We start from the raw sequence: 18,610 nt of genomic DNA, 5'->3' as shown, positions 1-18,610 counted from the left end.
ACTTTGAGTCTTGTCACTATCAACAAGGCATAAAAAGTAACAAGGACTAAGATGTGTTCCTTTGATTACTGAAAAATCCTGTTCCCCTAGTTTGAAGTAGTCGGCACTAGATCTTACATCCCGTAACGTACCACTAAAAGGTGATCTACCCACGTTATGAGGCCCGCCTTACATTGGTAGCTAAACGGGAGAAGTGGCCTATCCGACCTGCTGTGAAACTCTCGACGAAGCTGTTTCATTTTGTCCCGTGGTGGCTGTGAAGCAGAAACAGAGTATGCGAATGCCATCCAGTGAAGCATGTTGGCTCTCTCTCGATCCGGTAGAGTTTCGGAACCCCAGCCGACGCCCTTCCCCGCATCTTTAATTCAGCCACTTTGACGCCGGTTGGTGAAAGCTGTCTGTACACCGCGGCGACCGCGAAACATCGCACGCTGTTCGTGTACCCCTCGACCGTAGTCACCGGAGCAACAGAAAATCCATCGCCATGTACACACACACTACAACACTTACACTCACATCCAATGAATTTACGAAAAAAGAATAATACATAAATGAATTCAACTATCCGTTACTTTTATCTTCATTTGCCAAAACCATAACCTTGTGGTAATTGAAGTCCACCCAGGCATACCCTTGCGTTACGTTTCACCTTGCTTTGATCCAGAGTTCACTTAGCACCCATCCACAATGTTTTATTCGGAAAGAATTCCGTCATCTTGATCGGTCAAATTATTCGTTTCAGTTTGACTGCGTTCATAATCCAGTACCATTCAGAAATTCCCCTTTGAGAACGTCGCTCATGCTAAAAAAAAACTTAGTCGGGCAAACATAAAAGAAACGGCCATTGGTCTCTCTAATCCGAGAGTGGCGCATAAGCCACTGTGTTTACAACGTCTCACTTAGAACATTCGACGGACGGTCATGTATTAAACCTCCCTTACTTGTGAACATGTTGAGGCCCAACGCTTGATAAGTTTAACTATCCCTAGATCACGGTCTGAAACCTTTTGTAGTAAATCGTACGCATGCACATATTGAACGTTATACCCTCCATTTCCTCCCCATGGGGCATCCGTACCTCAACTGCCTTTTCACTAACATATTTATAACAAATAGATCTTCCGAGATATACGTCAATGCATGTCGATTTTTCTGGAAATGAAGTTCATGAAAAGTACATTCTCCTCAGCAATCTAGAAAGTTGCTTCCATCTGAATGGGATTCACATCCAGTGCTTTCACGAATTTGGAATGTTCAGTCATGCTAAGTCTCACAACTTAATTGGCAAACCTGAATTTGATCGTAAACTTTATTTCAAAGCCGCTACTTCCAAGGGCAATTACGTCAAGCTACAAGAAATGAACACTAGGAGACACAACTGCTTTTTTGTTCATTAATTTATTTGATAAGGCTCAACCGAATAAACTTTACAGAGCCGAGGATTCTTGGTCACTATGCAATACATCTTAAAACTATAGTCAAAGGTACAACACAATAAACACTTTATCTTCCGCTATCCAAAAAGCCTCCTCCATCAAAACTGGACCCGCTTCCAGTGGTTTACTTGTATGGTAGTTACGCCATCGTGGGGCAAAGCGCTTCCATGGCAGCAATGGACGCAAAACGTGGTCAACACTCACACACTCATCACGAAACGGTTGCTTTCCAAAGTCGACGACGCATCGACCGAAGGAACTGCTGATGAAGAACAATGAGGAGGACCACACAATGGTTGCTACAGAGAAAACAAACGATCGCGTGGCACACATCGAAAGTGGCCTGCTTTTGTCGACAGCCGAGTGAACACTGAGACACAACTGCTGCTACCATCTTTCTTTAACAACAGTTGAGAGCGAAGCTGAGCTATAACAATTATTTTCAGTATAAATTTTTAATGAACCAAACTTTTTTCCTAAGGATCAAAGGGATTTTAATGGGAATTGTGAGCAGAATTCTAAGGAAGATTTTCAAGGAAATCTTACAGAATTCTGATGATAATTCCAATAAAATCCTGAGAAACATCCCAAGGGTATTATAAAAAAAATAGGTACAGCTGAGGAAAATTCCGCTGGAATTTTAAAGAGAATTTAAAAGCAATTCGAGAGATAATGCCAAAGAAATTCTGAATAACTCAGGATTTTTTAAGAAGCTCAGCTAGTCGGTTGAAAACCGCTAATGTTCTTGCCTTGAGCTGCTACCAAACAAGTTATTTAAAATCGGAGATTAATCAATGGCTAGAGAGCTGTACTGGGTAATTACCAAGATTTGGGAGGAGGAGATATGAATAGAAGCTATCATGCGTCCAATCTACAAAGAGGGCGACAAATTGAATTGCTACAACCAAGGTTGTTAATCGGTAACCGATGATAACGTCAGTGCCCAAAACTTACAAGTTTTATCGAGGTTTTAAAACATTCTACAAATGTGAATTATGGTCAACAGAACTCTCATAAAACAAAAATTGTTACTTGTGCGCAGCGTTGGAAAAAAATCGCGATATTTCACGAAGTTCACCAATGGAAAAGTTAGCGAGCCATAGTGAATTTTTGGTGAACTTTTTCAACACTGCTTGGGCGTTAACGTCTGCAATGGTGAATTTGCATTGCAGACGTTATTTTCGGTTATCGACCGTTTATTTCAGTTTAGGTCCATATACGAGGGGTGCTCGATAAGTTTTGAGATAAACAATTAAAAACAAAGGGTTGCTATCAAAAATGGCTTTATTGCTTTTCAAAGTGTTCTCCATGAAGATCAATACACTGTTGCATGCGATCGAACCAATTGATGAAGCACTTTTCCCACTCCGAAGAAGGCATCTCCAAAACATGCGTTTTGAACGCATCAACCGCATCTTCAGGCGTCGAAAAACGTTGACCACGCAATTTGTTTTTGACGTGCGGGAATAAGAAGAAGTCATTGGGAGCTAAATTACGGCGGATGACCCATCAATTCGATGTTTTGAACGTTCAAAAAGTCATTTATTTAACGCGATGTGTGAGAGCTCGCATTGTCGTAATGGAAAATGATTCTTCTTTGGCGGTTTTCTCTTTTTTCCGAAAATGTCTGGCAAACAAATGGTTATGTACCATTCAGAGTTGACGGTTCTACGTTGCTCTAATGGAACGGTGGCGATATTTCCGGTTTTTCCGAAGAAACAGGCGATCATTTGCTTCGAATAGCTTCGTGCGCGAACAACTTTTGTCGCCTGTTGTTTAGTTTCAGGCTCATATGCATAGATCCATGATTCGTCGGCTGTCACGATCTTATAGACGTCTTATGACATTTCCGTTGACCAATCGACACGAGCCTTTTTTTATCATTTGTCAAATTATGCAGTATCCAACGCGAACAAATCTTTTTGGTGGCCAAATTTTCATGCAGTATTAAATGTAGGGAAGTGGAACTAATGACCAGGCATGCCCCGATATCACGTTAAGTCACATGTCAATCTTTCGAAATCAGGTTACGGGTCATTGTTTTCTGGCACAACAGCTTATTTTGGACGTCCCTCAAGAAATTCGTCCTGCAGCGCACGACGACCACAATTGCAACCAAAATTTTGCAACTCACTATACAAGTAGACTCGCTGACAAAGTGTTCCGAGCACGTATACCATTAAAAACACTCAACTATAGAGATCTCCACTCCACGAACACTAAAATCCAACATCCATATATAAAAATGAAGCAGAAGAAGAACCAAAGGGGTAGCGCGCGGTCTCACGCACACTTTTGTGTATCTGGAGAACTCTATACGATACTGATGTCAGATTTGACGTATTGAAATAAGTGTTGCCATATCTCAAAACTTATCGAGCAACCCTCGTACTTGTCAAAATGGTTAATTAAAATGACTACACAATCGATCTCCACCAGATGAGATGGTGTATAAAGATCAAACGATGAGCGTAGAGATCAGCACTTATACAGTTGTGGGAAATGGCTCTAATGTTGGCCTATGGATCTAAGATTGGGCCCATCGCTTAAAATCTGCTATTTTTCCCTGCGCTTTTGTCGGATAGCGTATAGGGCCTCGTTGTGCCAATTTGGTCGTGGCACATTTCGAGTATGAGAGAGTGATTGCAGTTTGCTCAAAAGTGCCTGAGTAAAATGCAAGTACTTTCGATGATTACCCGTAGTTGTTACAGTGAAGATATACACCCATATGCTCGTTTAGGTCTGGACGTGTTTGTCATACAGAAACATTTTTAGCTAATTTTGTGTGGTGGATGGGTTTCGGGCGTGGACGGGCATATGGGTGATAATATTAAATTTACGTTAGGATAACGTTGAAAAATTGAAAAATATATCGCTTCAGTTTGAGAAGCACTTCACTTTGCAACCGATGAACCATTCTGATGGCCCACGTTACCGTGCAGGCACCGTGTTTCGTCAGGACAGTTTGATGTTGGACAGTTTGATGTTTATAAAGTACCATCAGTTAAAACTGTGTTTTGAGCTTTATCTCTATACATTCTTTGGTGTGTCTTAGAAGATTATCCACCAACATGATAATTCAAATTCAAAGAGTAAATGGTATTAACATTGAGCTGTCCATAGTTGGGCGTTGCTGAACTTGTGGTACTTGCGCAACATTGCATGTAAGTACCAAAGTAACCATATAATCACAAAATAACTTTAAATGTAGGTTCAGAGTGAGACAATGCCACTGAGATATGGTTAGTTGAGTATTCAGATGAAACTATTAGTTTAAAAAACTAAACCTGGTTGTATCTCCTTTTCGTTTGCATGTAAATAACACACGATCTTCATCGAAATGTAAGTATTATTGACAATAATCATAACAATCAACTCGTAAATACATTGAAATATATATATATAAAAGGGAAGGAACAGGCCAACAACCCGATTGAAGCGATTTGGACAGGGAGAGTGGGAATGCCAACTCCCTGTTGATAACATTTCGTGGATAAAGGGCGGGCTCTTCTCCCCACTAATTGGGGCATCTTCCTGTTTGGGGGCTTGTCTTTTTGACAAATTGTCTGATCAAGTTGCTGGAAGGAGATTCTTTATTGTTCCGTAGATGCGTATAGGCCCTTCATACAGCGTTTTTGGCCCTTCATACAGCGACATGTTGAGGACAATCAGAGGTTATTAAGCTTGATCAAGGCAAACAGAGAAGAAAGCCCACTGCTGTCGCACTTAGTTTTCGTGCTACAATTGGTGGTAAACCACGCATCATTGGGACGATACTAATGGATATTTTTGGTTGTTATTGAAAATTTAGTCGATTGCTGAATTTATGTATAGGCCCAAATTAGGGGCATTTAAACATGAAATGCGTTTTTGAACACTTCAATCGTCGTAAAAAAAACAATGTATGGAGATATAAAGAGAGAGAGAGTAGGATTTGTAATTTCCATTTAATTCCACTCCCTTATTTTTTTTTATTACTAAACAGACACTTTTCTAAACACAAAGGAAAATAATTTAAGTGTAACATCGATTTGCTCGGGAAATTTACTAATTTGATCTTGTTTAAGATATATATTCCAACAGACATGAGCACATACAGCTGGATCAGGCTGGTACACTGATATTCTCGTTTATGTATATGTCGACAAATAGATAGATCTGTCGAATCTCTGCTTCTTTCTAAATATATAGTTGTATGTGTGTGTTTGTGGGTTAGTCGCTTAGTTAGTAAACAACCATATACTATTACTACAGTAAAGGATTAATTGCACGGGATATTTTTACTTTCGTAGTTCACCAGAGAGGTGGTTTCCTTCTACGTGTGGAATGATAAAGCTGATTGCATTATTTCTCTTGCTACGGTACACCTCTTTTTTAATATAAAATACGATTAGCTTTTCCTGTCGTTCGTCAATTCACCCCGTCAGATTCTTAAAAAAGTAATAAAAACGAAATATTTGACACCGTTATGGCGAGACTTTTAGTTTGCGTTGTTTCGAATTTAAGTTCCATTGTCATATAATTTAAGCTTTCATTTTGGTATCATTCTGTTTAACAGTTAACCTAAAAACTAATGTACCTGTTTTAACAATCATGATCAATCTGAATATCTCTCGACTTTCGCGTGCATCTGTGATCCGTCCGGGAGAGACGTCCGTGATCACGACCAATCCCACTTAAAACTACGAACGAATGCTGTTGGATTGTTCAGTTACGCGCGATGGATTGACACTCATGAAGAAATCTGACTTCCCCTTCTCTACACCCGGCAAGAAGACGCAAGGAAACGGGAAGGAACGTGTAGCCATAATACAAACCAAGTCCACTGGACAGGCACACCGGGATCGAACGGGCACAGCTTATTGTGGCTTTTTGGCAGCTTCCCGTTCCCGTTGGGCCTCGCGTTCGGCCACGTCAATCACGCCAATGTTCATGCTGGCAACGTACCCATGGATAACCGAAATGATCGTCTTGACGATGGCCACCGGTGCCGAGAAGATGGCCAACATCTTGAACGACGACATGCCGAGGATCATCGGTCCCGGAGTGAAGTGCAACAGGTACAGGGCAGCATAGAACAGTTCGTTGAACAAGCACATAAAGCCCAGCACGGTCCGGTTGGTGTAGTAGACGCGCATGATCGGATTACCAGACATGTCAATAAATTTGTGCGACGTTTTACCCTGCAGGACAGTCGTATGCAGGTAGAACCAATGGCAAGCGACATCGATAGCCATCGACAACTGGAACCAGAACATGTACTGCGGGTAGAAGAAACTTAGCATCACCAGAAGTCCCATCGTTCCGCAGCGATCAGTCAGCTGATCGAGCATGGCTCCAAACTTTGTAGATTGATTGAAGCGTCTCGCTGCGTGCCCATCGAGGGCATCCAGCACGACGCTTACGATGTAGCACCACCCGGCGATCACGTAGTTGTTGGGCATGTAGTAGAACGAAACTAGCGCCAGCACAATCCGGCCATACCCAATCAGATTAGGCACAAAGACAAAAATGTTTTCCTTTTCGGTAGACATGATGCACACTTGTTAGAAATGATTCGAACGGTCCCGGGAAATTCGCGAATGACTTCTTTTCACTTTTGTAAAAATCTCTTCGGAAAATCGAATTATTGCAGGCGCAACACTACTCTCCCACCACTTCCACTCGAAATGCAATCCAAATACGAACTTATCCTTGACAGATACGCGTATTTCGTTTACAATGTGCAGACCTCTTCAGTGTCTTGTACTAATAATGTACTGAAGAGGTCTGCACATTGTAGACGAAATACGCGTATCTGTCAAGGATAAGCAAATAAGGTAGTGGAATCAAATGGAAATTACACATCCTTCTCTCTCTCTCTCTCTCTCTCTTTACACTGGCTTTCCACTAAGACGCCCACATTCATCAGAATGTATGGAGAGTTTGCAGTTTTGGGCTATAATCTTATGAGGGTCCGTTTTCCATTATTTACCGAAACCGATCGCGTTGGCAACTGAGGGTCAACTGGCTACGCCTTTGGCCAAATAAGTAAAAGGACAAACATGAGTCTCTTCGATTTGGATGAAATTTTGCAAAGCCGATAGGAGAAAACACAAATAACTAACCTTTTTAGCTGAAGCGTATTTTTAGAAGGCCCCTTGTCGGTAAAGCTCCTGTCAAGGCGTTTAACAACATTGATTTACATGCCTTCTGGTAGGCTGACAGAAACTTGCTTCTCATTTCGGTCCAACCAAGCAAGTGTACACACTCCATCCTAAATTTAAATGCCCCGCATAATTGTTAAGAGACGCACTTGCACGCGCTCGAATTCACTAGGTTAACCCGCATCACATACCGACATTGAATTCCTCTCCTCTCTTTACTTCCCGGCGATTGTTCCTTGATCGAAAAGCAGCATCATCAACATCATACCCCAGATCCAATCTGTTTGATTCTATGCGTGCGAGGTAGGACGCGTGACAGAACTATTTTTGGCGATCATCCCAAAAGCTTTTTCTGCATGCTATACATAGTAGGTACCGTTTACCGGGGGCAAATTGATCACGAATTTCGTTAAGATGTAAAAATTTTCTTTGCTTGTAGTTTATTATCAATTCAATATTTTTTTTAACCAGTACTGCTGCACAGGTAATAAAACCTTATTGGAATGATTTGTTGAACTATTTGCGTAAGATTAGGTTGCAGGAATTATAATTCTTATAAAGGATTTTTGATTGATTTTTATGACATGTTCCAATAGTTGTTACAGTTACCTTATTATCACATAAGTAACGAATAAATAACGAACTTATTTTCAGCCACCAAGTTCATCTGGGTGATCAATTTTCCCCTGGTTTACGGTACGATTGATGGCATTGTTTACTGCCTATGTATCTCGTTTTCGTATGGTGCAAGAGAGTCGTGTTCGGTGCTTTGGCACTTGTGCTGCAAAACGTGCGGTGCGTTCCAAAAGTGCCGATTGAGTGAACTCTAAAATGTATTTTTAATCAGTTCATGTGCCTCCCCAAGCTCAGTCGGTATAGGCGCAGTTATAAAGCAAGACCATGCTGGAGGTGGCTGGGTTCGATTCCGGGTAGATAAATTTCTCGACTTCCCTGAGCATAGAGTGAGATTGTACTTGCCACACAATATTTACTAATGCAAACATGAAACAGGCTTAGAAAGCACTCAATTAACAAATATGCAAGTGTTCAAAAAATATTTTGTTGAGAACCGGCATAAAGTCCCAGTGAGGACGTAATAAAGTCAAAAAAGAAGATGTACCTACCTATCCACCGCCACCGACCTCCACGACAACGAACGATACATTTGAGCAACATTCGTTCGTTTTCTCGGTCGTTGACTAAGTTGTCGATACTATTTTTTCAGATGCAATTTAAAAATAGAGATCGATTATCTGTGTAATTGGCAGCGAACTTGACAGGTTCGATCGGAGTGGTAAATGGGATTTTGTTGTGTACCGAAAACAACCGAAGTTTACACATCTGTATTGTATGGGCTTCTGCCTGTATTTGCCAAAGATGTGTAGTTGATTGTGCAACGTCAGTGACGGCTTATCACAGCTAATAGTAATAAAGCTAAGCTAATTTCCATTTTCAACCCACTTATCCTGCATAATAAACAGAACAATTCCGAACCAAGTGTATGAGTGTAAGTATACAGCAAACAATCACACTCGATGAACGATTCGAGCTGATCAAACCTTCCCCATCATTATTACTGTATTCATCGGAGATAAAGCTGAAGCGACCGTGATTAGTGTATTACACGGAATCGGCCAAATGTAATCTTCTTGTTTGAAATGATAATGGCTCTCGGTTAAGCAAACACAACGCTCCAGCATTGATTTTCTGCTTGCTCCGAAAATCAGCCCGAAGGCTCCTTTGAGCGTTCTCGTTGTTGCTTGAGAACACCAGAACTCAAGCAAGTGGAAATCGAAATTTTCCGCCATCTCCGTCCAACCGTGACCGCTTGTCACTCGGTCGTCGTCGACAGCAACGACGACGACGACGACGACTTGATCCACCCCCTGCGAAGCCCCCAAAGGCGTGGAACGAGGAATAACAGCCCGAAGAAGATGACTATTTGTCACTCACTTTGAGCGATGTGAGTCGTGCTGAAAGTTTGCGCGTCGTTTGACGTCCATTCGGATCTCTCGACCTAATAGGCAAACCAAGGCCAAAATCAATCTACTGGCTGTTGTTCCAGTACAGTCATCCACAATGCTCCGACGCGCCCCGATGGTCCATGCACAGTCCGAATCGAACAATCGAGCTTTTGCGGCCATTTCCGGAAGCCCATCCCATACCTACCCCAGGCACCCACCAGCCACAGTAAATATATTGTATATAATCGGGCAAAATTTTTTTGTTTTCTGTTTTACGGTTGCAATTTTGCTGTTATTCTTAGTCAAAATGCTTCCTTTTTCGGGTTTCCGCCTCCAGTAAGTGCACTCTATAGATAGCTAAGTTGTTGTTTCGCTGTGGAATCTGGGTCGCTGGTTGGTGTCGATGCAACGACGACGACCACCACAGCGAGGTGCGGCCAAAGTAATCCAGTAACCAGCCAAATAGGAAATCGATGCGGGTGGCTGCGGCGAATGGAAATGGACGGGGAAGTTTTGTGTTTTTCTTCGGCCGATTAAGGTCTTTTCCTGGGTGAGTGGTTTTATTGGCGCTGTTCCGGATGAGGCGTGAGGTGAGGTGGCAATGGCAATCGATATTGTGGGAGGTGTTTTATTGAAGAACTGCAGTAATTCAGTGGCATCTGTTTTCGATAAGATGTCGTTAATTTGTTTCATCGTGATGGGGAAATTACTGTTTTTTGTGGGATCATATTTTTGAAGGCATCTGAAATTAGATTTAATAGTATTCCAATCACTTTACGTTCTCATCGCATATCTACCGGGTCTTTCCGTTGCTTGCATGTTCATATCGTCGACGAGATCTTCCTCTGATCCACAACTACGGCTGTGTGAACCTCCGGCCGGCATCCCCGGAGTGATTCGTCGAGATTGAAGTCCTTAATGGATCGCAGTGACCTATTGTTGTGCAAGCAAGTAGCCATTGCCCTTTGGAACACTAGCACCATTGGCATCGAGAAGCCATACTTCACGCTACCATTTTGGTGAGATTTAGCAGCTATTTCTGTGTTTTCCTGCTCTGTTCTAACCCTGTGACGTCACCATCCTTGATGGTCCTGGCTTCATTCAACAACGCAGAGTAGTTCGAGAGAAGGAGCGTTTCAATAAATACAAGGCAAATAATTGCTTTCTAGAAGGTAATTACCGCCCCATTCTTTTATTTTCTTCTTGTCCGGGCTACCTGGTCTCAATTATAGATTTGGATTCGTCACCCAACCAACATGTCCGCCGCTGAAAGGAAACTACGACTCCTGAAGACGAGACGTCGCAGCATCCTAACATCTTTCTCACTCATCAAGAATTTCGTCGGATCTTACCAGGAGGAGAGAGACAGAGCCGAGGTACCCGTACGCTTGGAAGCGGTCGTGTCGCTATGGATGGAGTTTAATAAGGTACAATTAGATTTTGAGACTTGTGACGAGTCCTCTGATGCTGTAGAACAATACCTCAAATAAAGAGCCGAATTTGAAACACACTTCTACAAAGTTAAGGGTTTTCTTCTGCAACACTGCCATATCCCTGCTATGACTACGCCCACTTCCGCCCCCCACACTCAGAGCTATAGTTCGAATCATGTAAAGCTGCCCGACGTTAAGCTACCGGTGTTTACTGGCAACTATGAGAGCTGGCTTAACTTTCATGACTTGTTCGCATCGCTTGTCCACTCTTCGTCGGAACTTTCCAGCATTCAAAAATTTTATTACCTTCGGTCGTCACTAGCTGGGGAGGCACTTAAGTTGATCCAAACTATTCCGATTAGTGGCATTAATTATCCCGTTGCATGGAATTTACTGATCGAGCATTTTCAAAACCCGAAGGTTCTAAAGCGCAATTATGTTCAGACATTGTTCGATTTCCGGTCATACGTCGAGAGTCCTCTGCTGAGCTGCATTCATTGGTCGAGAAGTTTGAAGCGAACGTTAGAGTGCTGAAGCAGCTTGGAGAGAGCACCGAACATTGGGATATACTGTTGATACATTTTCTCACGAGCCGTCTCGATCCTGTGACTCGACGTGATTGGGAAGAATTTTCTGCTACTCGTGACGCCGTTGCCTTCAAGGATCTCACCGACTTCATCCAACGAAGAGTGAACGTTCTACTGCAAGTGTCTTCCAAGCAAACTGATCCTCAACTATCTCAGCCACTTCGAAAACCACCGAATCCTCGTGTTGGTAGTCATGGAGCCTTCCAGGAGAATCGACGAAAGTGCTTCTTCTGCCCGGAAGAACATCCAATCTACCAGTGCAACATCTTTAGTCGCATGCCGGTTGAGGAGAAGGAGAAACTTATCATGCGACATCAGCTGTGTCGTAACTGTTTTCGAAAAGGTCACATGGCACGTGACTGTCCGTCGGAGAATTGTTGCAGAAAGTGCCGATCCCGTCATCACACTCAATTGTGCACCAACACATCGAACGCTGGAAGGTCATCACACGCTGTAGCAGCAACAACGAACAATAATCGAAATTCGAACACTTCCGCTACTGCTCCTCAAGATCCGCAAGCGTCATCCTCGTCTTCGAAAGCTCCGGCAGGTACTATGAATGCTGCACATTTGAGAGTGAAGAGCTGTAACTCACAATTGTCTTCAAGATCCATGGTTCTTCTAGCCACTGCCGTGGTGATTGTCGTCGACGATGCAGGGAAGGAACATTTCGCACGAGCTCTACTGGATTCTGGGAGCGAATGTTGCTTCGCCACTACGCAGTTATCTCAGGCGATGACTGTTACACGAAGGAGAGTCGATGTGCTGATAGCTGGAATCGGAAAGTCCTCTGCTAATGTGAAGCACCAATTTCGAGCCGTCATCAAATCCCGAAATTCGAATTACTTTACCTGCGTCGATTTGCTTATTCTGCCCAAGGTGGAGCATTCCTGCCAATATTGATCTTGCCAAGTATTACACTTCATCGACGACTATGCATACCTTTGCATCTTCTGGCGATCATCTCCGGACCAACCACTACCAACTTTCGTTCTCAAGACCGTCACGTATGGGACTGCATCGGCTCCTTATTTGACGACACGTGTCCTAAAGCAGCTAGCTAGTGATGAGGCCGATAATTTCCCAATAACAGCAAAGGTCGTCGAGAAGGATTTTTATATCGATGACTTATTTTCTGGAGCAGCAACCGTATTAGAGGCAATCAAGCTTCGGGAGCAACTCGACGCCATGCTTTCCCGGGGAGGCTTCCAGCTAAGAAAATGGGCATCAAACTATGAGACCGTTCTAGAGGGCATCCCGCATGAAAACCGTGCTCTTCAGCATTCCATTGATCTCGATCGTGATCAAACGATCAAAACGCTCGGTTTGCACTGGGAACCAGCATCCGATCGTCTCAAGTACAAAATCGATCTACTTCTATCACCAAACGCCGTACTCACGAAACGTCTAACGCTGTCCTACATTTCCCAGCTGTTCGATCCGTTGGGACTTGTCGGTCCAGTCGTCGTAATGGCCAAGGCGTTCATGCAAACACTCTGGACTCTCCGGGATGATAACGGAGCGGTTTGGGAATGGGATCGAGAACTTCCAACCAGTCTAGGAAATCAATGGATCAACTATCACTCCAATCTTCCTTCGCTAAACGAATTGAGAATAGATCGCTTCGTTCTTCTCGCGAACTCGGTCGATACACAACTTCACCTCGGATGCTTCCGATATTGGATACGGCACCTGCGCCTACTTGAGGTCAATCAACAACCGTGGACAAATCAAAATTGCTCTTCTGACTTCCTAGTCCAGAATCGCCCCGCTGAATCGAACTGTGTGGTGCTCTACTCTCCGCCGAGTTGTACCATCGCCGCTTCTCTTCAGATCACCTCCACCACGTTTTTCTGGACTGATTCCACAACAGTCATCAATTGGCTCAAGGCTACTCCATCTGCTTGGAATACGTTTGTTGCCAACAGGGTTTCCAAGATTCAGCATGCGACTCAGCACTGTGTTTGGAACCACATCGCAGGTCTGGAAAACCCAGCTGACGTCATCTCTCGCGGTTGCTTGGCATCGGATCTCATCCATAACAAAATCTGGTGGAGAGGACCAAAATGGTTGCAGAAGGAGAAGGAATATTGGCCTGTTCCTGAACAGCACTGCGGATCTACTGATCATAGCAACACGGAACGACGAAAGATTGTAACAGTTTTTGCTACTGCTACCACAACATCCTCATTAATCGACGATTATGTAGCCGAATTCTCCAACTACACGAAGATGGTACGAACTACTGCCTATTGGCGTCGCTTCTTCTTGTTCCTGCGAACACAAAAGGAAGATCTTTCTTTCCTTTGGTTTGTTTTTTCCGTCGATCTTGTTTTCCGTGCTGAGCACCAATGCTACCGACGTGCCACAGGAAGGCACCTCCCACACCTGGACCCTACCTATCGACCCATCAACTCATGAACCGGGGACCAACGGCTTTACTTCCCATCCGAAGGAAGGCGTGATCAGAGATGTTATGCCTCAGAACATCCCGGCAGCGCCGACTGGGATTGAACCCAGGCCTGTTAGGGTGAGAGGTAATCACGCTTACCACTACACCACCGGCGCCGTTACCAAAGGAAGATCGTAGATTTACTTTTCTCACGACCGATGAGCTCAAAACTGCCGAACATGCGCTCATTCGATTACTGCAGCAACAATGCTTTCCAAACTAATGGAAACGGTTGGAAAACGGACAGCAGGTGTCGAAAAGCTTTCGCCTGAAATGGTTCCATCCAATGCTCTCTGCCAACGACAAAATCATCCGGATCGGTGGTCGTCTTGGGCAATCAACACAACACGAAGACTTCAAGCACCCAATCCTGCTACCAGGCTCTCACTCTTTGTCGATGTTGCTATTGTTATTGCACCATCAGAGATTGCTGCACGCTGCTCCTCAGCTGATGGTCAGCACGATTCGAATCCGTTACTGGCTCTTGGGCGGAAGAAGTGTGGCTCGACAGATCGCACACAAATGCGTCACCTGTGTGCGTGCTCGACCTAAGCTCATCGAACAGTTCATGTCTGAGCTCCCGGCTGCTCGTGTGACTGCATCACGACCCTTTTCTAGAGTTGGAATAGATTTGTGGGGACCAATCTACCTTCAACCACGGCACAGGCGCGATGCACCAATCAAATCATACATTGCCGTGTTCGTATGTTTCGCGACGAAGGCGGTTCACCTTGAACTCGTCGCTAATTTGACCACTGCAAAGTTTCTGCAAGCTTTCCGGCGATTTGGGGCGCGCCGTGGGCTGTGCTCTGACGTCTACACGGATAATGGAAAGAATTTTGTGGGCGCAGCAAACGAATTGAAGCGACTTTTGAGAAGTGGAGAGCACCAAGACCAGGTAGCTCGAGAGTGCACAGAGAACGACATTCGTTGGCACTTTAATCCTCCCAAAGGGTCTCATTTCGGCGGGCTCTGGGAGGCGGCAATTAAATCGGCTCAAAAGCATTTCACTCGGGTACTTGGACCTCGAGTACTGGCGTACGACGACATGGAGACACTTTTAGCGCAGATAGAATGCTGTCTGAACTCCCGTCCACTCACTCCATTAAGCGACGACCCTTCCGATCTTGATCCACTTACTCCGGGCCATTTTCTTGTGGGCTCAGCACTGAAAGCTGTCCCAGACGTCAACCTCGATTCGGTTCCATACAATCGGTTGACACAATGGCAGCAGATTCAGAAAATATTTCAGGAAATTTGGAATCGATGGCACCTGGAATACTTGGCAACGTTACAGTCTAGAGCCAAGTGGTGCAACCCACCGGTACAAATAGAAAAAAAAAACGTCTTGTCATTATTAAGGAAGAGAATCTGCCACCAATGCGATGGGCAACAGGCAGGATCCATGAACTTCACCCCATCGACGCAACACTTGGTTCAGTTCGTTATCAGTTTGATTGTACCGATTACACACATTCCTACTACCGAGTGGGAGAATCAACCACAGCTTAGCCGTTGATCGCAATACATTCGCGTGGGGATACTCTCAAGAAACTCTCAAAGGGCTTTTGCATGAGAGCGGGAGATATGAGCACCGATCGATGGCTACCTACTAGATGAGGCGACGATCTACAACGAGGGAGATTGACCGACCAGTGTTGCTTCACCATCTCGTCGAGACCGGTCACTAACCCGGTACAATATATTGCTTGTTTTGTAACTAGTTTATTAAGTTCAATGTAGTGTTTTAAAAATAAAAAGTTACTTTTAATGTTAATTTCGTGTGAATAAATGTTCGGTGCAAGTGTTTTAAAATAAACTAAGTGATTGAGAGAAGAAACCAAAATCTATTACGGTTCCAAACAATTAGACCCTGCATGCACTACTAGAACGCCATCGTGGTCGAGGAAGATGAGCAACGAGCGTTGGTAAATTGAGGTGAGAAGTCTTCCACTGTTCTCCACTACTACAAATACATCTTAAAACTATAGTCAAAAGTTACAACACAATAAACATTTTATCTTCCGCTGTCCAATAAGCCTCCTCCACCAGAACGGGAGCCGCTTCCAATGGTTTCATTCTATGGCAGATTCGCCAACGAGGGTCAGAACGCTTCCATTGCAGCAATGGACGCAAAACATGGTCAGTACTCACACATTCATCACGAAATGGTTGCTTTCCAAAGTCGACGACGCATCGACCGAAAGAACTGCTGATGAAGAACAATGAAGAGGACCACACAATGGTTGCTGCCGAGTAAACAGACGATCGCGTGACACACATTGAGAGTGGTCTGCTTCTGTCGACAGCCGAGTGAACGAGCAAGCCATGATTTGGCAGGCATTCCAAAATGTCAAGATCCTAGATACTGAATTAAATACAAATCAATAGCCAAGATTTGTAAAACATTTACAATTATTAGACTTTGAAAATAAATCTTGCCTAAGACTTCAATTTTTAATACATTGAAATTTTTTAACCTTAAGTGCAATATTTTCCAATTGGACAACCCCTGATGATGCCTCATGAATATTAACTATTATATTTTTCGATTTAATGGCCCATTGTGATCACTTCGGTCTGAAGGTGTTTGACCTAGTGACACTTCCCCCTCCCTCTGTTTTGAAACCTGATTACCCAAACAGCGCACTTCTATCACAATAAGTTGCTGCAACTAGATTGTTACTGGAATAAGATGCCAACAAGTAACTAAAACTGATCAGTAACAAGTGAGCTGCTAGGGGCGCTTGTTTTCGAACGTAAGTTGCTGTGAACAAGGTTAAATGAGAAAATGGTATCCACATGAAACACGGAATGCTACAGTGGGCTGATCATGTAGCTCAAATGCCGAAAGTGTGACAAGCATCAGGTCATTGACTCCGGGGAAGTCTTCGCAAATGTTGGTATTTTGCAGTTCAGGGAGAGATGAGGTCGCTTAATGTTCATGGAAGCGGTTGGCCCAGTCTAGTAGAAAATAATTCTTCATTCGGCATAGATTTAACAGAATAGATTGCTATGCTAAATTTACATTCTGGACCATAGTGAGCAAAGTGCCCAATAGGCAAATATACAAAACCTCATCATAACATGTGGCTCCTGCTGTGCTGTTTTCTCCGCCTATGATTCAAAATAGGGGAATGTGGGGTGGTTTGGCGACCTTAAGAAAATCATCACTAAATTCAGTGGATAATTCGAATGGTTTTTAACCAAATGGATAGTTTTAAGCCCTGCTTACATCATGGATACAAATTTTATATTAAAAGTAAACGTTTGAACTTGATGAAAGAAAATTTAAAAAATATTCGTTTTGTAACCGAAATACAACCGTCGGGGTGAAATGAGCACCATTTCAGGGTGGTATTAGCGCTCTTGTAAACAACCGGTAAGAATATTATGTTCTCTTAAGGCTTTATGAAGGGTCAACAATGAACAATTTTCACATAACAAGATTTATAAGAAACAATTATTTTCTGTGGAATAGATTAAATTTAAGAAGCACTGCCAACTTTGAGGCCATATTTTTCCAGTCATGAGAATGACTGATTTTTCACCGAAGCAGCTGCCTCAGAACGTGAATGCAAATGTACAGTCATGCTTATAAATAGAATAATGCAAAATATAGAAATTTTTGAACTACACACTTAGAAATAACTAATTTTACTCGTGAAGGAATCCATCTCTGACATAAAGGATGTCATGTAAAATTAAGTGCTCCGAGACTGAAAAGTTCGAAAGTACGTTTGATTGAGCTGAATTTCACGTCTATTATGACACAATTTTATGTCAAAATTGACGGTCCTATATGTCAGTCTCAGAGCACATAATTTTTTTAAGTGTGTATCATTGGTGCTCTTACTGCCCCGAATGGACTTAAGTAATATTTTGTTAAGAAACACTTTAGTGATTATTGAAAACATTGTGTCATATAAGAAACCTGCTGAAGGAATATTAACGAAAAGTTATAAGAAACTATTGTTAGACCTTATTTTCTGAATCAGAAACCTTTTAACATTGTTGACATTTTGAGCTAGTCTAAAATGTTTCGAATATTTGCACTAGTAATGGCTGAGGCTAAAACGAAATGGATAGTTCAATTTAACGGCGCCGGTGGTGTAGTGATAAGCGTGATTACCTCTCACCCCAGTAGGCCTGGGTTCAATCCCAGTCGGCGCCGCCGGGATGTTCTGAGGCATAACATCTCTGATCACGCCTTTCTTCGGATGGGAAGTAAAGCCGTTGGTCCCCGGTTCATGAGTTGATGGGTCGATAGGTAGGGTCCAGGTGTGGGAGCTGCCTTCCTGGCACGTCGGTAGCATTGGTGCTCAGCACGGAAAACAAGATCGACGGAAAAAACAAACCAAAGGAAAAAAAAAAAAAAAAAAGTTCAATTTGGTTTCAAGCAGACCCTCTTGACTCTTTGGATTTTTTAGAGACAGATAACAGCGCCAAACGGTTTGTGACGAGACAACGTTGAACTGCAGCGTTGGAAGAAAACACGCACACCAACATCTATACATGTACAAACCCACACAAGTGAGCGGACGGTACAGTGCAAATCAAAACACGAAGCGGTGTCATCACTCATCGTCTTC

At 43.3% G+C, this 18,610-nt stretch overlaps 2 protein-coding genes across 6 annotated transcripts in view; both read right to left on the bottom strand.

The window, feature by feature from the left end:
- Rbp6 (RNA-binding protein 6) overlaps positions 1 to 18,610 on the bottom strand; it is a 1,960,266-nt gene that overhangs the window by 1,907,905 nt on the left and 33,751 nt on the right. The gene's annotated exons all lie outside the window — the stretch shown is intronic.
- On the bottom strand, positions 6,101 to 7,090 carry LOC135702655 (CDP-diacylglycerol--inositol 3-phosphatidyltransferase-like). Its single transcript, XM_065223687.1, has one exon. It carries the CDS (start codon positions 6,968 to 6,970, stop codon positions 6,296 to 6,298), a length of 675 nt encoding a protein of 224 aa, XP_065079759.1. The 5' UTR covers positions 6,971 to 7,090; the 3' UTR covers positions 6,101 to 6,295.

The sequence above is a fragment of the Ochlerotatus camptorhynchus genome, unplaced genomic scaffold (genome assembly GCF_037179485.1).
Source record: "Ochlerotatus camptorhynchus isolate MF236.1 unplaced genomic scaffold, CSIRO-AGI_Acam_v1.1 ptg000196l, whole genome shotgun sequence".
NCBI classification, from domain to species: domain Eukaryota; kingdom Metazoa; phylum Arthropoda; class Insecta; order Diptera; family Culicidae; genus Ochlerotatus; species Ochlerotatus camptorhynchus.
The sequence above is the reverse complement of the archived record's forward strand: the minus strand, read 5'-3'. Positions and strand labels throughout refer to the sequence as shown.